The sequence below is a fragment of the Fundulus heteroclitus genome, chromosome 17 (assembly GCF_011125445.2).
Source record: "Fundulus heteroclitus isolate FHET01 chromosome 17, MU-UCD_Fhet_4.1, whole genome shotgun sequence".
Classification (NCBI taxonomy): Eukaryota; Metazoa; Chordata; class Actinopteri; order Cyprinodontiformes; family Fundulidae; genus Fundulus; species Fundulus heteroclitus.
In genome coordinates, this window is record NC_046377.1 from 7423896 (window position 1) to 7447564 (window position 23669).

At 39.6% G+C, this 23669-nt stretch overlaps 2 protein-coding genes across 3 annotated transcripts; one reads left to right on the forward strand and one right to left on the reverse strand.

The window, feature by feature from the left end:
* Positions 1–3667: 3667 nt before the first annotated feature.
* Positions 3668–14034, forward strand: sapcd1 (suppressor APC domain containing 1). Of its 2 annotated transcripts, none has more exons than XM_021322053.2 (4): positions 3668–3966; positions 9537–9746; positions 13203–13349; positions 13444–14034. In XM_021322053.2, exons 1-4 carry the CDS (start codon positions 3835–3837, stop codon positions 13531–13533), a joined length of 579 nt encoding a protein of 192 aa, XP_021177728.2. In that variant the 5' UTR covers positions 3668–3834; the 3' UTR covers positions 13534–14034. The 2 variants fall into 2 exon arrangements, with proteins under 2 accessions (XP_021177728.2, XP_012728977.2); XM_012873523.3 differs by having other exon boundaries at positions 3703–3966; positions 9537–9704.
* A 4965-nt stretch (positions 14035–18999) lies between these two features.
* Positions 19000–20100, reverse strand: LOC105933815 (achaete-scute homolog 4). The gene is made up of 2 exons (XM_012873527.3): positions 19763–20100; positions 19000–19669 (listed from the first exon to the last, which is right to left on the reverse strand). Exon 2 carries the CDS (start codon positions 19663–19665, stop codon positions 19141–19143), a length of 525 nt encoding a protein of 174 aa, XP_012728981.2. The 5' UTR covers positions 19666–19669; positions 19763–20100; the 3' UTR covers positions 19000–19140.
* Positions 20101–23669: the final 3569 nt, after the last annotated feature.

Below are 23669 nucleotides of genomic sequence, written 5' to 3' on the forward strand. Positions count from 1 at the left end.
CAACAACAAGAAAAGCCAAAATGACAGCTCGCTTCTTTTTTTTGCGGAATATTTACATAAAGGCTCAACGATTATTGGACCCGCCTCTGTTTGTGCAGAGAAATCCTCTTTGGGCAGCTGCGATTAGTTCAAAACAGGGATACAGCAATCTGTTGTAGATGAAACAATGAGCTCATGGAGCTTTGGGCAGTGATTTGGGAGGGGGGGGGGGGGGGGAATCACACGTCTCATGACGCAACAGAGTCATGGGTCTCCCCTGCAGGCTTTATCCCTGGGATGCTGAGGCAGAGCACAACTCCTTGTCTTGAGCTCTGTAGGGTAGCTGCTTTGTAGTCTCTGACCTAAGACACACAGACACACAGGGAATAAATTCTGTCACCCTCTAACCAAAAACTTAAATGCATTTTGTTCAGATTTTAGATAATAGAGCAACACAAATAAGTGCATCATTTTAAAGCGAAGGTGGAACACAATGTGTAGATTTCAATTTTGGGAAATGAGGAATGTTAAATCCTGGAAGAAAACCTCTTGTAGGCTGCAAAAGACTTGGAACTGGGCTGGAGGTTCAGAGCTAAATAGTGAATTAGAATGGCCTAGTCAAAGTTCAGACTTAAATTAGATTGACATTCTATGGTGATACTTAGAAACAGCTTTTTAAGGGGGCTTAGTCATACTATGACTTTACACATTCCTACACCAGTAGCTCACTCTGGTTGCATACAAACGTTTTCAGATTAAATTGTCGCGCCCTGTCTGCTTCTTATATTTAATTTCTGTTTTGCACTTTTTTTGTTGTTTTAGTTTTTAGTAAACGAAGCGCCTTTGTGGATTAATTTATACTATAACAAGACCATGTGACCGGAGATACGATATTGCACATGCATGCAATGAGTAACAAAGGAGAAGTATTAGAACCGATATGGTCAGCTACGTCCAGGGGGGGAGGGGGGGGGGTTGGCAGAAAGAAAGACGAACCAGATCAGATCTAGTTTGCTGATAGCAACCAGTGCAAAGTTCCTTCCATGCTCAAAAAAGACTAAGTAAACACTATCAGGATGAATGCCTGGTGTATATTGTTTTATTTGAAGATGAATTTAAGGTTTTTGGGGTTAAAATCTGTGATTAGGCCCCTTTAAAGATGCTCTCCAGTCTGAGCGTGCTTTAGCTACTTGGGAACGGTTCGGACTTTCAAGGTGTTTCATCCGAAACATCCTAATTTTAGCTCCAAGCTCCTGCTCCTTGACCGTTCATGGGGTCAACAGTAAGAACTCTATCATGGGTAGGAAAGGACCTTCAGGTTGTGGTGCTGATTTTGTACAGCCTTTAACTCATGCACATAGATTATTCTAGTCAAATCTGGGCCTACAGCCTTCCAAAAACACGAACTACAAAGAGCATGCTCCCTTCTCTCTGGACATTTTTCATTAATTTCCTTATACATCGTGTTAGCAAAGGATTGTGGGAATCCTTATAGCTCCTTAGCACTGGTAAGGGACATTGCGAGGTCCCTATGCTAAAGGAGCTATAATAGGAAGCATACAGGCTCCTTTTCCTACCTCTACTGACTACACTATTCGGACGGCACTTATCATGGCAGCCGCTGACGCACTTCCACTTTGGCTTAAGAGTCCTTAACAATTAGGCCTTTTCGGATGCAGCCCCGTTCTATTTTTTTCTTTTTTTTGTGAATTAAAAAGGTGTTGTTTTCCTTCCACTTCAGGGTTATTTCCTACTATCTGCTATTTCTTCCAATAAAATAAGGTTAAGAAAAAACAAACATAAAACTGTAGTTGGAATGTGACACACTAAATGTGGTCTCAAGAGGTTTAAATGCTTATGCAAGGCACTGTGGGCTGTAAGTTAAAACAACTCTCAAGAGTTCTTCATCTGGCTTTCTTTGCAAGACTCACAAATATTTTTATGTTTGTATGTTTTCATATCTACAATAGTTTGTCGATGGTCAAAACTTAACAGGTCGAACACAACTGAGAAAGTAGGCCTCGGTGTGTTGCGCCACCTGGTGTTTTGTCGAAGGTATAGCATCACAATCCTGTGGAACACAGCAGCTGGGGAAGGTCTCTGCAGCAGGCAAATGTGGCCACAGCTTCCTCTGCTGGTGAACAACTAGAGGTGCAGCTTGAAGAGACAACATTTTAACAAATAAATAAATAAAGAAGGGAGAGACTAGGAAAATGTATCTGCAGTAAGCTGCAGATATATAACAGAGGGATTCACTGGGTTGCCCTGCAACTATCGTGGCAAAACAGGAGGTGCATTAGCATAGCGTCAGGAGAAACAGGCTCAACCGCACCTATTATATAATCGGACATCAAGCCTGCGGTATGCACAGCCAAGAACATAATGAGAGCCCAATACCCAGATGGCTGCAGAGGCAGAAGAATGCTCAACATGTCTCCAGCTCACACCCCGCGTTGCCTATCCCCATCGGTCAAAAGGTGAACAACCATGCCCAGTCACTCCTGGGTGCAATTTAGAGAACCAATTAACCTAACAGGCAGGTTCTTGTACCGTAGAAGCCAGAGTACCTGGGTATGTGTGTGTGCAGCTGAGCGAGAACATTTTTTGCTCATTTTATTAGTAAAGTGAGGACCAAAAAAAAAAAAGGTCCACACATTTCTTTCTGGGCTAGGAGTTAGGTTTAGGACTCAGGTGTCAATTAGGTTTAGGTTAGGGTTAGGTATAAACCAGTAAAGGGTCAGGGTTAGGCCATAGAAAGGCTTTGAGATGAGTGGAAGCCTTTCTATGGCCTAACCCGGCTCACCAAAATTGAAAAATAAAAGAAAATATCTATCCCTTTATGACCGCAGTGCACCCTGCATCAGGTTACACACCTTAAATCGTCTCAAACTTGTTTGTTGGACATGAAAATGGTAGTCCAGACTCCACAGTCTCTAGATATCAGACTGAGAGAGTTCCTTTGGGATGTGGACGAATCTGCCGCGAGCCTGTGATGCCATCATGTCAGCATGGAGCAAAATCTCCCTTTCTGTCAGAGCTGGTCCAAGCCAGTACCAGACACATCTGAGGAAACCTTTTCATTTTCATCACTAACACGCCCAGTCTCTGTGAGCTCGGTGTAAAAAAGACAAACCTCGCTTCAAGCAGCAATGAGAAACTTCAATTTTTTTGTTTTGGTTTCATCTTCAAACAGATGAACGCCACTACTAATGATTACATGTTATGGCAAGCGAGTCAAATTTTCACCGCCTATTTGTGCGCTCGGGATTAGAATGATATATAGCTACGTGTTTTATTCTGTACTTTTTTTTTTTCTTCCCCGGGTTGTGTCACATTCCAGGAAACGTGTCAGGACAGAGGGCTTATTAAAAGAAGAACCCAGTTACATGTGCTGTGCTTTCATTCAGCAGCAAATGTTTCTGACGCGACGCGTTAAAATAAAAAATAATAAAAAAGGTTCTGCTGGTCCAGACACAGAGAAGATGGAGAGGCAGAGTTCCCGGGGCCTGTTTTCCAGCTCTGAACTCAAAGCGGAGGTTTGATTTGACTCCAGGAGGGACACCGGGCCGCAAAAGGGTCCAGTCACGCCCATCGGATCTGCCACTCTTCAGGTTTCCTGCTCGAAGGTTTCTCTGTTGTGTTTTCTGTTTCATTCGCTACAGCGCTCTCCACCCTGTTGATGAACCAATCATAGCAGTGACATGAGGAATGTTTCATTACCTCGCCCTAGGGGCACCATGGTGCCTGTGTGTCATTCTGCTCTCTCTCTCTCTCTCCCAAACAAACACACACTGAAACAAACCACTGTAGAGCTGTGACTTTATTTTGTTTTTTGTCTACAGTGCAGGCGGCTGCATGGGGCAGCCCTCAGTTTGTGACCTCCTCTCCATGGCCTGCCATCTTTCCACCTCCGGCTCCTACACCGTGGTCATCATCCCGCTAAGGACCGGCCTCTACAGCCAGGAGGCCCTTCGTTTCTACCTATGGGTGAGGCCTTGTCTGTGTGTATGCTGTCTTGGTGCATGTTTCGTGGTCAGACATATTCCGGATCGCGTGTTGCGTCCTCTGGAGTCCATAAAAGTGTCACGAGCTTGATGCATTCGGGTTGCAGTGCATTTGCTTGACCTTCGCTTGAAGCTTGGAATTTGGCACGTATTATCTAACTGTGGGTCTTCCCGTAGAAGCAGGTGTCACATATGCTCAAAGAGTGGCTGCAAGATAGTTGTTATCCTATATGATTGGAGATAAATGTGAAGGCAGGTTTTTACCTACTTACCGTACTGTTGGAAAGTATCTTCTCCTTACAGATATCTTCCAGGTGTTATTTTAATCATTATTCTTTTTAGTTCTAAATTGAAAATGGAAGTGTCAAAGTTAAGTTGAGTAAACCAACCTTACAGTTTTAAAATTACGTATTAGGAGACAAAACTGCAATTGTCGCCTGTTTAAATTCTCAATTAATTATAATTAACCAACTAGGCAAAGGCAAGGCAAGGCAAGGCAAGGCAAATTTATTTATATAGCACAATTCAGTACAGAGACAATGCAAAGTGCTTTACATGATTAAAATATAGGAATAAAAGCAAGTAGGGATAGAATGTAAAAAAAAAATTTTTTTTTTTAAATTGAAAACAGTAAAACAGTTTAACTTGAACATTCAAAGGCAATTTTAAACAAATGTGTAGCCTCGCCCATGCCTGATTGTTTGCTGGACTGTAGTCAAGAAATCACTCAGGATGAAATACAAGAACAGATGAGAAACCAAACTAACGGAGCAATTTGTAAGGCTTTGAGACCCCACTAAACCACGGTGAGAGCGATTATCTAAATGTGGAGAAAACATGAAACAGTTGGGAACCTAGGAGTTGGTAACCTACTTTTAGGAATACTTTCCACTGTGCTTGCGTGCTTGTTTACTCTGGATATTAAGGACACATACTGACATTAATAAATCCCCGACAGAATTTAAAGTTAATCAAAATCTATTAAAAGAGTTGAATAGTACAAAACATGTATCAATATATGGATCTTCCTCACTTCCACCAACAGCCGTTATCTATAGACCTTATCTGGTCTCTGTTTGCTTCTTCCTTGTTGTTTTATGCCTTAAATCTCTCCCTCTGCAGCATGAGTTTATCTAAACCTTCATTAATACAGAATCTCTCTGTACTAAGCAACATTCCTCCGCACGCTCCCGTTTTACTGGTTCAGCCTCCACCATATTATGAATAAACACCCTGTGCTTCTGCGAAACGTAACTTTCTCAACCGCTACCAAAATTACACCAAGAGTGCGTCAGTGAATCCTCCATGGAAGTCACAAAATATCCCTATACTACATCTAAAATCCAGCAGGCCTCACTTGGCTCAGTTTCATGATTTTACAGCAAAAATGGGCAAGGTGTGACGGTGGGAATAAGAAAAAAAGTCAAGACAAACGTTTTTAAACAAATCTGTCAGAATCCAATATGGCTGCCATGCGTGTTGAACGTGGTTATAGCTGCGGAAATAATGTCGCATCCCATTTGCAGTCGGAAATCGGAAAATTCTGGCTTCCGATCGGAAAAATCGACCCTAACGGCCACCGTAGTTGGACTCTCCCCTCAGAAAGTCGGAGAAATTTTTTAAGACCAATTCCGGGTCCAACACGGCAGCTCTTTGCATCAACAACAGTAAGCTGTGATAAAAACATGATTATTTTACAAGGCACAGTTGTCAGAGTGTGTTAATACCAATGTTACATGTAGCAGCTGCAACTCTGAACCGAACAAATTAAAAGTGGCGTTTGCGTGTGGAAAGTACAGCTTTAAAGGACGTTTATAAGCGCTACTGAACAAAACTACAGCTTTCCTGGCCCTTGCTATATTGGGACCCAAACCTTTTGCTTTTTTGTTTTCATTTTGGAACCCTGACCTCTCCAGCTGTGTTAACTGGAATGTTTTTTACTTGGATAAATGGAGGCAAATGAAATGCAACATAAATGATCCTCAACTGTGGCAGTTTGTATCTCATTAAATCTAAAGCATGTTTCTTTAGTGCTTAAAGGCATGAAATGCAAGAATACGTGTTGCTAGTTGTATTGCTAACAATAGTCTGCCCTTTCATTAAGTGCACTTGGCAAATCCCACTGATTTTCTTGCAGCCAGATTATAGTTTACTTGGCTGTGATGTTATTTCCGGATCCAGAGTTCATGCAAACATTAAATGCTTGAACTATTAAAGGTTTTGACTGTTCAGGCTGCTCAGGTATTGCCCACTGGCTTCATATTTACCTGAAGAATCTTTGGTGAAAGCAGAACTTCCTCTTTTTAAATTAAAGCCAGCTCAAATACCATTAGTGGTACTTGAACCAAAGTTTGAAATTAAGATTAGTGTCATTTTAAAAAAAAAGCTTATTATTGATATTATTATATATTAAATAAACACAGATGAACTTATAAGATCTACTTCTGAGCTTTCTTCAGGAGCTACAGAAAAACAGTAACTTCTCATGTCCAGCTAGCTTGTATGTAGGGCTCCACATATATATCTTAGTACGTTTTTTTAAATAATTTTGTTTTTTTTATATGCAATCTTCCATTCTTTATTATTCATTATTCATTACCACGGTGTAGATTTGCCACATGCCTTTTATACATTTTGTGTGTTTGGCTCAGTGTTCACAATAGAGCATTTTAAAAATATATATTTGTAATTCAAACAACTGCATTTTATTTTTCAAGCGTGCATGAAGTGCATTTAATGCACCAAAGCCAACTAACACTAATGTTATTTTTCTCCACTGCCATTTCTGCTTGTCTTCAATAAATTTGGCAAGTTTTAAACGAGAGAAACCACCCTTGGCAATCTAATGTAAAGTTAGCAGTTAATCTGTGCCGACCAGCTCGGAGGTATTTTCAGCTTCATTGCTAAGTTGTCCACAGATGTCCATGATGCAGCATGTAGATGCTCGTCTTTGGAAGGATTCAAGTTGTACTTCTTTCAGTGCAGGTACTAAGCTAAAACTCACCCAGTGACTTTAGGATGGGTAATACTTGCTTTTCTTGTTATAAGCTGGTTTGAAAGGTTAGGGAATTTTTGAACACAGTCCAGACAAGGCTGGACATTAGCAACTGCTTTAGCAACAGCAGCGGCCCTGAGCACCCAGAGAGTTGGAATGCTTTTATTATTTGGAGAAATTCAATTAGATTTTACCAAAAAAAAAAAAAAAAAAAGTTTGAAGGTTTTCCAAGAAGTTCGAGTGCCATACAATTCTGAATCCATTGGGTTTTCATCTATTGCCAAAACAGTGATGTCATAACCTCACCTCTCACCTTACCTTACCTAATCTCTCAACCTCCCCCCCCCCCCTTACAGGAGTATGAGGGTGGCTCTTCATCTCTCAAGCTCGAGGTACCTTGGAGCTTAAGGGTTCCTCGTAGGTTCTTAGCTGTTCCTAAGATTGTGCTCTTCTGGACTGAGATGTCTGATGTTTCTCCAGATATCTGTTGGAGCCACTTTTCCAGAGAGGGGGTTAATGCCCCTAGTGCTCCGATAGCCACGGACACTACTGTTGTCTTCACTTTCCAGGTCCTTTTAGTTCTTTCCTGAGCTCTTGGTGTTTCTCCAATAATAAAATGTATATTTTTTTAAAGTCTGGTCCAAACACACATCAGGTTCTAGAGTTATTTCCAATGCTGCCTCCGTAATGCTGCCCGTGATTTTATTCTAAATAGAATTAATTCCATACAAATTCAAAATTATGGCAAATGACAATTAAGAGATACGAGATTTGCCCCCTTTCTGCAATGATTCTGAACATGAACGTATTTATTTATTTTAGATCAATATCGCAAAACATAAACATTTATATATTGATCTATTGAAGCAAAAAAAAAAAAACACAGTACTTTCGTTAGGCTCTGGAATCGTTGTGATCGACAGTGAACTGTCCTTGAAACCCCACATTGATTTTTTTTTTCGGTCCATAAACGCATCAGCATGTGGGCTTTTACCAGACCCATCGTTGATGACCTGAGCCCCCCATCAGTGATTGATTTTGTATCCCTTTGATGTTGCCACAAATAAAATGTGTCGCTAGAGCGGCGGTGTCAAACTCTAGGCCTCGGGGGTTGGTGTCCTGCAATATCTAGATAAATTTTTTCCAGCGCGGCAGAATCAAATAATTACATCGTTATCTGGATTCTGTACAACTAGATGAATACAGAGGATGTAATTATGCCCTTTGAAACAGGCGCACATAGCAGGTCTCGGTGGATCCCCTCGTTTGGACTTCTGAGCTGAATTGTGAACGATTAGAAAAATCAATCCTGCTGGATAAATTGGGTCCATCCCCAGGCGCCCAAAGGCAAAAACAAACAAATCTGGATGGGACATTTAAAACTAATAACACACAGAGCTAGAAGTGGGTCGGACTTTATTCAGATTGGCCACAGCTTCTCGGTTCTGGTTTGTATCTTTCCTTTTCGTTCAGCCAGTCATTCTCTCTCGTCTGAATATCTTCTTACTTCCACCTACTCAGCACTAAACGAGCGCAGAGAAGTGGCCCCATCAATTCGCAAATTCTCGCATGTCAAGTTAAGGTCTGCTAAATTTCTTTACAACCTTGATCCTAACATCAAGAAGCAATGCAGTGACCTGCATCTAAACAGACAGTTTATCTTAGCAGATAATAAAAGATGCAAATCTGTGGAATAAAAGGTTATTTTAGCTTGCTGTAGCCTTATGATGATGGTCTTTTGCACAGAGCCGGTCAGAGTGTAACAGGTATGTAAACAAAGTTTGTTTTTGAGCATCTTTAACTTGACACACACAATGCCGACACAACTGAAAGTTAAGGTAAAACCTAGGATTCCTGTTTTTTAGGAATTACAGTCTGCGCATTTAACTGTGCACCTTTAGATCTGGGTCACATTCCTGGAACAAATTATTGCCTTTACTGAAGTCTAACTGACTGGAGGGGGGGGGGAAAATCACATTTATGGCTTTTTAACATGCCAAAATCACAAGAAGATTCTGGATGAGTGCCAAGCTATAAATATGTACCCCTAAGATCTCAATTAATAAATATTTATTTTCTAGATTATTTTTGTCCTTTCTGTACAAATTTACAATCATGACGGCTGACATAGTCCTGTAAATGTGGCGGATATGGATGGATGAGTCATTGTGTTTTGTTTTGTTTTCTCGCTGTCATCAGTCAGTGTTTCCATCTTTGCTAAATTTATCCTAGCGACAAATTCTCGCATGTCAAGCTTGCTCTGCAAAGTTCTTTATTAGGGCCTCTACAAAGTTAGGCAAACTCATTTAAAATGATCAGGCCTGCTTACATTCCTATTTATGTCATTATTTTCCTAATGTTTTAATTTTACATCTTTTTTTAATTGCCCATCATCTGTTCTGCAGCTATCCCTGATGTTTGTGAGTGTCTTTGTTTGAACCTATTGCTGCCTTAAAAAACACGCTGGGTCCACTGAAAACGAGAAATGCAGTGTGGATCACCCTTTGTATAATTTGTGGTAAAACTGAGTTTTTTGCGTTTTGCATTTTTCTTTTTAGATCAAGCGAATGAAGGACCTAGAGAAGGAGAAGGATGCTCTGTGGTCAGGTCTGGAGGTCCTGGAGAAGAGTCGGCTGTGGTACGTCCAGCGGCTCGTGGAGAACAGGAACCTGCGGAGTGCTGGGAGCCGGAACGGGACCGCCGTTTACCGCAAACGGAGAGCAGAGGTACAGGGACGAGTGTGGATTCTCACAACACCGAAGCGTGCAGTAAATGTCGTGTTTATAAGTGCCACGTGAACAATCATTAGTTAAGTTAATTAGGAAATGAACAGTGCCTGTCTGGAAGTAGAGGAGTCAGGCTGAGAATGAACTGGGCATTTTTTTCTCAGTTCATGCACAGTTTGAGGAAAGTAACTCACATCCATAACTTGTTTTTCAGTGATTGAAAAACATTAGGTAGGTGCACAAGTTGGAATTTTTCTCTAATCCACAAAAGATCACAATTATATATATACAGCTTTAATATCAGCATACATTCAACTAGATATTTCCATAAGGGGCATTAAAGGTTCTACAGTCTCCTTGACCTTGACAAGACTAAAACCTCTTTAATCTTCATCATCTTTATTGTGAGCTTGAGTTATTCTTTCCAGCATAAAATACCAACAGACTAATACTCTTAAATGTGTCCAAGTCTTTTGAAGCTGTTCATTAATACTTGCAGATTTATGCAAGTAAAACTTTTTATTGGTGACTTGATCCAGAAGAAAACTCAGACTATCATCCTCGGATAAAAGGAAATTAGTGGTGGTGCTGAGGAAAATCCCAAAGAAGTCAATGTTCTTAGAGCAAACCATCCCACTGAGACAGCTCTGACAGAGGTGGTTATTGACCTGTTGTTAAATATTGACTCTTCCGTTTTATTGTTGTTGGACCTTAGGGGTGCTTTTGAAACAGTCGGTTATTGTATCTTACTTGAGGGACTTGAATATTATTTCTGCATCTCGGTATAGTGCTGATGTGGTGGAAGTCTTATTGGTCTGATAGAACTCAGTGTTTTGCTTAATAATGTCATAATGTCTGAGCCTTGTGCAGTCAGGCATGGGGTTCCACAAGGCACTGTTTTGGGGTCCGTGCTTTTCTCCCTCTATCTTGCATTACTTGGTCAGTTACTACGTTATGCCGATGACTTACAAGTATATGTGCTTGTTACTTTTGAAAATGGGTCTAGTTTGTCCAAACTTGAGGTCTGTTTTTCAGCCGTTAGGAATTGGTTTTCGGAGAATTTCCTGTTCCTTAATTTTGTAAAGACAGAGAGTTTGATGATCATTGAACCTCAGAAATCGCATCGTCGATTTGACAATGTTTCTTTGTCTCATGATAACTGTGTTGTACAATGTACTGACAGAATGAAAAACCTTTTTGATCAGAGCCTTGTATTTGACAAGCACATTAAGGAGCTTTCTTGGGTTTCCTTTTTTCATCTCAGAGGAATTGCTAAGATCAGGTCCACCCTGTCTTACAAGGATGTTGAAGTCCTTATCTATTCATTTGTAACATCTCGCTCGGACAACAGTGGTGTCCTTCTGTTCGGACTACCTCGAAAAAGTTTTAGAGCTGTGCAGGTTGGTGCAAAATGCTGCTGCTAATTTGACCGAGGGGGAGAGGTGTGAGCATAGTACCCCGATGTTAGGCTCTCTTCGTTGGCTTCCTTGTCAGGTTCGAGAGAAGTCTTTATGTACTTGTGCCCAGAGTGCTAAATATGGGGGGGTCCGGGGGGGCTCAACCCCCCCGATTAACCCATGAGACCCCCTGAAAGCCTCAAAAGCAAAGTTAAAAAGGGGTCTTAAATTGTGTCAAAAAAATTAAAAATGAAATATTTTTTTGTCACTAATGGTCACTAAAAAATTTTTAAGCTCAACATGTCCAGTATTTAAAATTCAAAACATTTATTCACAAATATCAGAATCAGATATACTTTAATGATCCCAGGGGGATTAATACTAAAAATGTTTAAATTTTAGTATTAGGAACTGATCTTATCTGTTTCACTGTTGGTGAATGAGGAACGTCCTCTCGAGTCCTTGTATGTCTGGTGAATGTGAAGAATTGACATTAAAGCTAACTTTGACTTTGTAATGTTATAGGCCTACTGCATATTGAGAAAATTTAGATCGGTATTGCGCAACAATCGGGAGATGGGGACCCCCCCAAATATTGACAGGTATTTCGCACACTGCTTGTGCCTTCTTATTTAAATGATCTCGTCAACATCTATGTGCCTTCTTGTACCCTCTGTTTTCAGGGACCCAGCCTTTTGATGGTGCCTAAAGTCAGTAAAATGACTCTTTTTTATTTTGGACACCTAAACTTTGGAGTAATCTGCCTATGAATGTCAGAAAGGCCTGCTCTGTAGATGCTTTGATGCAAAGCTTGAAGGACCCACTTGTTTTTCCTGTATGTGTCGTGAGTAGTATTAAACTGTTTTTCGCTTTTGTTTTTAACTGCCTGTTCAGGATTTTGATAGAAAGCACTTTTAAATAAATACAATTATTATTATGGGCTAAAATGTCCAGCTTCCCGCATAGACAAGCCAAACGTCTTTATAGCTACAGTGACTAGACATAGGTATGTCTGGAGGAGATGGGGCTGCGTCTAACCAGAAAACACAGCACCAGTTACCAGGCATGGCGATGGAAGCGTCATGCAGTGAAGTTGTTTCATTAAAAAAAATGCTTCAGATCGACAACAAGATGGTTGAAGCTTAACAGAGATCTTTTAGCAGGACACTGACAAAAGTAGTTTTTTGAATGGACAACAAAGGCCACGCTCCTGGAACCGTAATCCTTTTCAAAAGCTCTAAGAATGCACTCTACAAATCATGCCCAGAAATAGGATCGAAAACTTTTTAATTGCTACAGTACCTTCTGCTGGAGATGCAACTTGCCAAGGGACATTTAATATTAGTGTTAAAAATATGTATATATAAATCTGTAAGGTTTAATTTTGACCCTGTGTGGATTAGAGAAAATACACAATAAATTCAGTGTTGTGCCTCCAATTCTTTTTTCGGACTATAACAAAATTGAAATTGTGTTCATTGTGTCTGGAGGATATCAATGAAGCAGTTTATTTTGTTTATAGATGCCAAAAGTTTTAGTACTTACCGTAATGGACCACGGTTCCTGGCTCAGAACGAGACTGCAGACAAAGTGACATATATGGGATTGTTTGGAAGCTGTGATGTTCCATCGGAACAAGCTTCCTGGTGCAGGTTTGCATTTAGGAAATCCTACCCAAAACCCGCTCCAACCCTTTCATGCACACAGCATTTTACAATCAGCTTTCTCTGCCAGGTTTGTGTACACATACGAGGAATTTGACTCTGAGGTTGTACGAAATTTCGTTCTGTATGCACTCTGTGTATACAAAATGACAATAAAGAAAGTCTAAGTCTAAGTCTAAGTCTACAATGCTCACGATGTGCGGACTTGTCCGATAATGCCGTAACACAATAATCCAGTAGTAAAAAATCAAACACTCTGCTGTATAGAAACCCCAAATGAACAGACTGTAAACAAGCGGATGAACTGAGACAATAATGCAGTGTTGCAATCAGGAGAGTGCAAAGGATGCAGGAGTAAACATTATTTCCATTGTACAATATCAGATGCTCTTCAAGGGTGTTTGACCGCCCTAACAATGGTGTTTGTTTCTCTTCAGCCTCCATCCTGCCTCCCCACACACATCCAGCGGGTTAACGGCTCCCTTGGCTCTATAATGAGTGAACCCACTGTCAGCAGCAATCCTTGTCTTTCTGATCCACTGGCAGACAGTGACCTCCGCTGGCAAAACACGGTACTCACTAAGGTAAAGATGAAGCCGATCACGTTTTAGGACGGCAATCGCTTTCAACTCTTCGTTCTGTGTGCTGACAGTAAAGTTAAAATAAATCCTCCTGCAGAAAGTGAGTGAGAAGAATCGTCGGATCTCCAGGTTGGAGCTGGAAAGGAAGGCTCTCCTTGAAGAGCTGGAGGATCTGCAGGCCTGTTGAGGGGCCTGAAGTACATTCACACCAGCTGATCGGGACACTGTCACCTCCAAGATAACTACTATAAATGCTACCTCATACAGCTCTTCTGCTCTTTTAAACGCCAATCATCTTCTAGGTCAATAAGTTTTCAGGCAACTTATCCGACACATAATTTATGAAAGCCACGCCCTGCAGTTAAAATACTGTATGAAATCCACTAACTTGTAAAGCAAATGTTTCCATAATACAAGGGATGTCAAAAGTGTTCACACCCCAGGAAACGTTCCAGGTTTTAGAGAACATAGATATTCCAACCATTGTAAAAATTGTAAAAAAGAGCATTTTAATGAAAACACACATTCTACTGCTGCTGTCGCACTGGTTCCTGTGTTTGTCAGCACTTTGATTTGTCTTGCTACTGAAAAGTGCTATATAAATATACTTGCCTTACCTGTGTGTTTTCCTCGTATTCTGTGAATTTATATGTTTCATCATTACAGTAAATACTATCTCCAACAAGCATCTCCTGAGCGCATGCATTTTTGTCCTGTTAAGAAAAAAATCATGACACAGCCTCTGCAGTTCTTAGAGAAATGGCAAAATACACAGACTCTCAAACTATATTTCTTAGTTAGCATGTTGAGTCTTAAGATGAATGAAAGTGTTTTGAAGGTATTCACTCGACCGTGAACATTTCTGTACACCAAAAGTCTTCAAGGATCAAACGTGAGGCCATCTGAAGCTGGACTAAAACCCAATGTTGCAAATATGGGGGTTTACTTAGTTTTTCAGAAAAATATCCTATTTTGGCTTATCAGAACTTGGAAAATGTTGTAGATGACTTTTACCCTAACTGTATGCTTTGTTTTCTCAATTTCTGCAGCTCCTAAAACTGTATTCTTTGCAGATGACACTGTCATTTTCATGCAAAAATGTTTTTAAGTATATATATATATATATATACATTATTTTTTGTTTTTGTTTAACCTCATCAGTGTTTGCCTGAGGTGTAAAAAGCACACCCCTGCATCATTGTGTGTCCCGGTTCTTCCGTTTCCGTCCTCACATGAGGGCTCCCTGTTGGTACACGTCGCAGGAACCTCTCCTGGTGGTCCCACACGGATCTCACAGCAACTGATAAACCTTATCGCGCACAGTCATCTTTACCGTTTGCAGGAAATTTCTCTCATGCACAGCATAACTGTAGCCTTGTGAGTGCAGGAAAGGAAGGTCGGATTGTTTGCTACCTTCAAACAAAATGGAGATGTCTGATCAGATCGAGCGTCTGTTGTCCCACTTTGACAGTATTTGCACAGACATGACCATGGTTCAGTATTTTTAGATTTTTTATAATGTTTATCCAGAATCTTGTTTCCAGGTCTCATCTTCCTCATGTGTTGGTTTATATGCGGGCCCATGGTGGCCCTCTGTTCTTGTCTCTGTTTGGATAGAAGAGTTTGGTCAAATCACCACTGCTTTACCATGATTGTAAAATAAGCATAGGGAAAAGGACTTTAATTAATATATATATTAGGGCTGGGCAAGTTAACGCGTTAATTTCGCGTTAATTCATTAGACCATTAACGGCGATATTTATTTTATCGCGCATTAACGCATGTTGCTCACATCATGCTTTCAGTCAGTGTCAGTCAGCACGCGCGCTGACTGCAGCGCGCTGTCACGGAAGCACTCTCTCGCTCCCCCTCCCCTCTCGTACATGGCTCAGCGGCGCCAGCCAATCAGCACGCAGGCTCAGCCTGGCCCGCGCACTCAGCTCTCACACAAACTTAATACACAAACAGCTGAGAGAGACCGCAGCAGCGAAAAAACATGAACAGAGGAAGTAGCACCGTTCGGTTTTATTTTAATACCGTAAATGAAATCAAGCTGTATGTTTTGTAAAAAGCCGGTTCATTTAAGTGGAAACACAACAAATTTATCTAAGCACGTGAAAAAACATGAAAACGTCGAGCCCCAGAAACGGAGAGAGGAGACGAAACTTCTCTCACTGCCCCGACAGACCCACAGACAGACGTCTCTGACTGAGGCGTTTCAGTCCTCCTGGGAACATCCAGGTAGATCAGTGGATGGATGGATGGATGTTACTGGAGCCCACACATAACATGTAATTAAGACCTTGAAAGAACCCAGTACATATATTAAAAAGTGTTATTTAAGATAAGATAACATTAGTTAATCCTTTTTTTATCCCACGACGGGGAAATTTATAGGATTAAAGCAACAGGCAGGTGCATACAACACAGACAAAATTACATAAGGATTGAAATAAATAAGAGGTGGATTAGCGAAAAAACACTGAACATAACATTATTATTATTATTATTATTATTATTATTATTATTATTATTATTATTATTATTATTATTATTATTATTAAATTGTAATAATAAAATAAAAACCACAAAACCCAAAAGGTCAACAGTTTCATGATACATCAAGCTTAGGGACTGGCTAATATACAGCAGGTCAAAAAAGGCCATATTTTGGCTGCAGTGCTTGTTCTCTTATGAAGAAAAGATCAACTAGTGCACTAAATTCAATAGATGGGTTGAAAATATCCAGTATAAAATAAGTGGTACAAATGTTACAACACTTTTGTTCATATGGCAGCAGAACATTAAAATAAAAGTGCTCTTTACACTACTTTTGAATTCATTCTTGGAGTTTGTAAATACAATGCGATTAATCGCGATTAATCGCGATTAATCAGGGCGATTAATCGCGATTAAATATTTTAATCGTTGCCCAGCCCTAATATATATATATATTTTTGTACAATCTGTAAAACAATTCAAAGTAACACTAAATCCAAATATCTCTGCTAAAACTCTGCTCTTGGAAAGGCAATAAAAGAGAATGTCTCCTGCAAGGAGTCGGGGCAAGACCCTGATTAGAATCAGCTTATTGCACATCCGGAAAGAAAAACATCCATTATGACGAAGGCTTTCCTTTAAGTAGCCTCATGTTTTCCATCTTCAGAACGCCACTGAACCATCAACCCTCGGGGCTACCAGCACTCTGCTAATTATTGGGTCTAATTTTGCGCGCAGCGCTGCCAAACACCTTTTGGCGAGGGACTGTCACGCTTTTGAGCCTGTCAATGCCGCTGTTCCAAAACAGCACGGTTCACCTGAACTGCGCCCTGCTGGTCCCTATTACTCGCATTAAAAAATAATGTTTACGCTTTTAAAAACGGTGGCTTCGGCATTGCAGAGAATCAGAAAGGAGCCATTACGTGCAAATCAATCAGGTTCTTAAGGGGCTGAGGGCTTCCCGATAAATGCATTCCATGAGCTATTAGGAGAACAAAACTAAGAAACTTGATATCGTTTTGTAACTGGATGTTCTTTGTTCATAGTTGCAGCATGCCAGAACTTCCACTTCATCCACCTCTAGATATTTTTGCCAGTGTTGGATTGGGATTTGACCAAAGCCTTTATTTGCAATACCAACATTTCTACCAAATTTCAATTTATTGTCAGCAACAACAAAAAAAAAACTGATAGTTCAAACTGAGTTTATCTTCAAAAACACTCCTGATAGAGGGTTTTTAATAGCTTTTTATTATCCCTGTCTTTATTCAGCCCATATAAAGAAATCTTAATTGAACTTTCATAACAAACACAGAAGTCTAATTTTCACATAGACTCATGAACATGTCTTTAAACCAAATATAAACCTGAATACACTGAAAAAAATCAAAGAAGAGTAAGAGTTTAGTCAGTAAAATAGAAATTTGTTTTTATATATCCTAATTTAATCAGTAGTTGAAAGAATTCCTTCCCAGCTAAAGGCAGTTAAACTCCAGCCAATTCTTTATTATTATAAAGAAAGATGTTTAGCTTTTGATTTTGTTTGCTGATTAAGGCATGAAATATTAGTATATATTTTCTACCCAAGTGGCATGTGAAACTCTTCCCTGCCAACCACAGCTAAGCTCAACTAGCCAGAAGGTTGACCTTAGCATTAGCGCTGTCGCTGGGCCAATTAACAATTAACAATGCAATTAGTCTCACCGATCTCTGTTTTAAACCCCACACAATGACTGAGAATAGCTAAAGTTTGACTGAATCTTTAATAAAAGTCTAATTAAAATGTTAAGATTTCATTTGTTATCATCAAATTGACCCGTAATTAAACAAAACAGTAACAAATTGAATTCTGATTAGGACAAAAAATAACCATAGAAATTTAAAATCCACTATTAATCCTTTTTATAACATAAAGCTCTTTTATTTCGACATCTTTTCAGCTTTTACCACCCAACTAAACTTTCACGTTGTTTAGAGGAACACAGCAATGCCTTTACTACGCCTTTCAATTCAGTATTTTCATCTTTTTTCGTAAAATTGATATTATATTGTTTAATAGCATTCTATCAAAAATGTTTTTTGCTGAATGTAGGCAACATTTTGCAGCGAACGTTAGTTATTGCTTTGTTTATACACATAATTTCCGTTTCGTACCTAATGCCAAAAGTACAATTCACATCAATCACAGTTGAGGTTAAAATAAACTTGTTTTTGTTTTCCAGTTAATTGCTCCCATAATGATAACAGTTGCTGTGAACAGAAAGCAATGACTTGGTGGGTTAAAAAGACATAAATGTACAGTTAAGCAGATGCTTCTGAAGTTATATTAATAATTCGGAGGGGCCCAGCCAAAGTCCCAACTTGAAACTGACGGAAAGTGGAGCTGATTACCAAAGATAAATAATGCTAAAAATACAAGGGGAAACATATAATAAAATTTCAACATGACATTTTTAAAATAAAATGTAATAAAACTGAGTACCTTTCTTCAAAACTCATACCCTAATATATTGTGCATCATCCTTTAATGCACTATATATATATATATATATATATATATATATATATATATATATATATATATATATATATATATATATATATATAGTTAGTAAAATCTACTATTAAGAGCTTTTTTATCAATAAAACAAATATTATTACCCCTTTGAAATAAATACAAATAAGACGATTTTTAATTATTTATATTTTACTTTTTTTTTTTTTAGTTAACTAGAGTTTCTATTAACTTTTAATTAGTGATTAGATCCATAACTTTCTGTTGTCTAGGGGCATAAATATGGCTTCTCAGGTGGACCAGGGCCCATTTTTATATTTCAACTCTACAGCATGGGGAGTATAGGAAATAAACAAATCTCCAAAGATCATTACACTTAAGACAGTCATCTCACCAGGTCTCCATATACCATTTAACACTATCAAGCACTAGAAGTTTGCGATCCATGCAAGATAGGGCATCTTCTGTCCCATCAACCCAAACATAAATGTCTGGATTCTGTGAGACTTTAAATGGAGCTTTGGGCTTTGGCCGGATGGGGATAATAAAGGCAATTTAATCAAACATCTGTCATGCTTTGGAACTGTTTCACATCCTATAATCTTGTTAAAATATATTTGTCTATTTTATTTGTTTTCTCTATCAATTTAGTCAATTTGAAGGCTGGATTTTTCAATGTCAGATTATGCAGATTCATTTGGGTACTTTTTAACATGTCTTTACCAGGGCTGATAAATCTATCCACCGCTCGTTGCCCTTTATTGCCATTGTTACAAGTCTTCAGTAAACATTGTCTCCACTGTCGCTCATTTTGGACTCTCCGTCGCTGCCGCTCTCTATCCTCCGCCGCAGAGCCTCGCAGCTTTGCACCTCGTCCAACGAGATCTCCATCCCGGAGACGTCCAGACCCAGCAGGCCCTGCAGGTGTTTGATATAGTCAATGGCCGCACGCAGCGTCTCCACCTTACTGAGCCGTCTGTCCTCGAACTCCTGCGGCAGGTGCTCCCTGAGGCGCGCGTACCCCTCGTTGACGCAGCGCACGCGGTGCCGCTCCCGCTCGTTGCGCTTCTGGATGAACGCGGGCTCGAAGGCGTACTCGCACACGCCGAAGGGAGCTGGGAAGGGGAAGCAGGGCAGCCGCCTGCAGGGGAAACCCTGGTCGAGGTACGCGGCGTCGATGTGGAAGGGCATCCCCAGCCGGAGCGCGTCCTTGTAGCGCGCAGGGCTGCCGTTCACCGAGATGCCGCGGAGAGCCAGCGGAGGCGCAAAGGAAATATTCCCCATCAACTCCTTGTTATAAGACATGTTTCTGAAAAAAAATCCAAGCATTTTTGTTAAACAGAGAGAACTGGATAATTCAAGTGAGCAAAGCAAAGATTTAGCGACAAAATCCACTTCTCACCCTGACAGACTCTCCTCTCGAACATCTGAGCAAAAGCTTTCAAGCAGAGTTTCCTCCTGAGGACTGTCTGGACCTTCTCATAGAAACAGTGATATTTAGGATTCCCCTGTGCTTGATTCGCGCCTCTGTCTGTGTCAGAGACAGCCTGGTTGTTGCTGGAGAGCTCTGAGGAGCTTAACCTATAGGGGTGTGATCTGGGGCGGAGATGGTCTGAGATCAAGATAAAACTACAAAAAAGTTCTTCCTTCCGCTCAGTGTGAAGTAACACGGGCCTACTTATCTTTAATCAGCACACGCAAGAGGGGTGTGTTAAAAAGAACAACAAATTAGCTATTAAACATAAAGCACATTTTGTGTTAAACCTAACACAAGCTGCATTGAGATTGCATAAAAAACAGTTAACATGGCTTTATTTATATATATATATATATATATATATATATATATATATATATATATATATATATATATATATATATATATATATATATAGATAGATAGATAGATAGATAGATAGATAGATATCTTTAAGAAAGTTTTAGCTGTCATAACATCTGATTTGACTCGGATAATAAACGCGTCCCTTCTGTCCGGTGTTTTCTCCCAGTCTCTACAAACAGCAATTATCAAACCACTGTTGAAAAAGAACAATTCAGACAAACTTCTACTCCAGAACTACAGGCCCATCTCAAACCTTCTCTTTATCAGTAAGATTATTGCAAAAGCTGTGTGTTCAACAAATAAACACCTTAATGATGACCAGCCGTTTTTACATTTTCCAGTCTGGCTCCTCACCACAGTACAGAGACCGCCCTTATCAAGGTGTTTAATGACATTTATATAAATACAGACTGTGGAAGAACCACAGTGCTGGTTCTACTGGACCTCATTGCAGCGATTGATACTGTCAATCACTCCATTCTGTTAGAACGCCTGGAGAACTGGGTCAACCTCTCTGGTACAGTATTAGACTGGTTTGAATCCTACTTAAAAGACAGGGTACTTTTGGTGTCAGTAGGCAAGTTTACATCAGATGTGACAAAAATCACATGTGGGGTTCCCCTAGGGTCCATCCTGGGTCCCCTCCTATTCAATATCTACATGCTCCCTTTAGCCCAGATCATAAAAAACAACATCAGCTACCATAACTATGCAGACGACACACAGCTCTACATCACCATGTCACCAGGTGACTATGAACCAATTCAGGCACTGAATACATGCCTAGAAGAAATCAATGCATGGATGTGCACATTTTTCTTCAATTCAATAAAAACAAACTGAAGTATTACTTTTTTTTACCAAAAGAGAAGCAATCAAAAGTTAGCACACAGCTTCAGTCACATCAGCTAGTAACCACACATCAGGCCTGAAAACTAGGAGTAATGATGAACTCAGACCTGAACCTCCAAAAACCTCTAAAGACAATTACAAGGTCGCCCTTCTATCACCTGAAGAACATTTCCAGGATTAAAGGACTGATTTATAAGCAGGATTGTGGTGGATGATCCTCCCACCACCACATTGTGTTAGTATTCTTTTCTTTCTTTATATTATATTACAGTTTTTTTAAGTTATTTCATTTAGACAGGTATTTTATAATGGGTGCACACTTTGGTTAATGACTTTCTGAATTGTTTTTTTACACTTGTCTTTTGTTTGAGGTGCTGCTGATACAAACCAGCTGGAGGAGGAAACCTGGAACATACCATTTGTTTTTTAAAAGAGTGACAGGGGAGACTTGTTTCAACTTATTTTTAATTAGTTAATTTTGTCTCTCAAATATTCACCTATTATTGTTTCTGCTAAGAGTTAGTTTTGCTTTATTTGTTTCATAGAATGCTTTAGTTGATTTTGTATTTATTTGTGATTTTGTTATGTCGTGCCTCCCCCATGTGGTAGACTTGGGTTACTCCATCCCTATTTAAGCAGCGTTTTGTTCTTTGTTTAGAGGTCAGTTTTGTTTGTGTAGAGATAGAGTTCAGTTGACCTCAGCTAAATTGGGCCCCAAATTTGTTATTTATCCTTTGATTTAGTCTTACATTAAATCTGTGTTTTGTTTACTATTTTTGGAAGAACTAAATTTAATTGTTTTCTACTTTGAAATTTTTTTTTTGTCCTTGCACTGCAAAAATGGATCTAAAAATAAGTGAAATGTTCTTAAAGTTAGTTTATTTGTCCTTGATTTGAGCAGGTAAAAAAGATGATTTGCCAATGGAATAAGATTTTTGCACTTAAAATAGGAACAACTCATCTCCATCGTCTTATTTCAAGTGCATGATGTCTAATTATCTTATTTTAGGGGTTAAAACACTCATTCCATTGGCAGATAATCTTATTTACCAGCTCAAATCAAGGACAAATACACTAACTTTAAGAACATTTTACTTATTTTTAGATCCATTTTTGCAGTGTGTTGAGTCTGGTCCCTCACAAGGATCTTAAAAAACTAATCCATGCGTTTATTTTTAGTCGAATCGATCACTGCAACGGTGTTTTCACAGGTCTGCCTAAAAAGTGGATCAGACAGCTGCAGCTGATCCAGAACGCTGCTGCCCGCGTCCTCACTATGACTAAGAAAGTAGAGCACATCACCCCAGTTCTAAAGTCCTTACACTGGCTCCCTGATGTATCTCTGCCGAGCACAAAGAACACCTCATTATAAGTGTTCAGCTACACTGTTGTGAAACTAAATAAGCATATTTACACTACCTCAGCCTGCCTTTCTTTTCCTTTACTCTATGTATAAAATCAATTGTACATACATGTGCATACTGTTCATTTTATTCTTTATTTTATTTCTCCTGAAGTTCTTCTATCTCTCTCTGCCTAGGGACACGTCTTCCTCCTCTTCTTCTTCGCTGACCAACAGTAGACCACCAGTGCCCTGTCGGTCCACAGCACCGGTCGTTGTTAACCCGGAGTTTGACAAATCCAGCATGAGGATCGTGTTAGTGACTCACATGGTGAATTTGGCAAAAAATGTTTCACACCAAATGCAGTTTTGATAAAAAACCCTCTGCATTTACCCGGGCTTGGGACCGGCTCAAAACAGGACACTTGCCCCACCTGAGGCTGCATTACTTTATTTCCTTTAGTTTATGTATTTATACTTAATTTGTGTATGCAAAGACCGCTTGCAGCTCGCCATGTCAAATTCGGAAAACGTTGGTAACAAGCTTTTTTGTGGTACGAATGAAATGCCGCGGGAAAAAAAAAAAGAAATCACAGGTCATCACAGAGTCGTGAAAACACCTTTAATAAAAGGAGCCACTTCATTCATGTTTCTGCACTGCAAAAATAGATCTAAAAATAGATAAAATGTTCTTAAAGTTAGTGTATTTGTCCTTGATTTGAGCTGGTAAATAAGATTATCTGCCAATGGAATGAGTGTTTTAACCCCTAAAATAAGATAATTAGACACCCTGCACTTGAAATAAGACGATGGAGATGAGTTGTTCCTATTTTAAGTGCAAAAATCTTATTCCATTGGCAAATCATCTTTTTTACCTGCTCAAATCAAGGACAAATAAACTAACTTTAAGAACATTTTACTTATTTTTAGATCCATTTTTGCAGTGTGGGATGTGGGAGCCGGAGAACCCGGAGAGAACCCACGCCAGGGCAGACACATTGACACCTGTAGTCTTTTAAATACATGACTATCTAAGTTTTTTGGGCAAGAAGCAAACCGCGTACAAGTTTAAGAGAAGAAGAGGAAGGCTTCATTAGAAAGAAATAAAAGCGGAGTGGATTTGTGGCTCCCCCTGAGGAGCAGAAAAGCAGGTAAGACGGTCTTAAACATGCGCAGTTATTTAAAAAAAAGGGACTTGGGGAAACTCCTGGAAAAATCACAGCGCTTTCCTTTAATGCGTTTTTTTCTATTTTATTTTTTTTAGTGTGTCCT

Coding starts and splice junctions, on each gene's coding strand:
- sapcd1 (XM_021322053.2), top strand. CDS start 3,835: ATGGGGCAGCCCTCAGTTTGTGACCTCCTCTCCATGGCCTGCCATCTT. Junction 9,747..13,202: donor TCACAACACCGAAGCGTGCA/GTAAATGTCGTG, acceptor GTTTCTCTTCAG/CCTCCATCCTGCCTCCCCAC. Junction 13,350..13,443: donor AAAACACGGTACTCACTAAG/GTAAAGATGAAG, acceptor ATCCTCCTGCAG/AAAGTGAGTGAGAAGAATCG.
- LOC105933815 (XM_012873527.3), bottom strand. CDS start 19,665: ATGTCTTATAACAAGGAGTTGATGGGGAATATTTCCTTTGCGCCTCCG.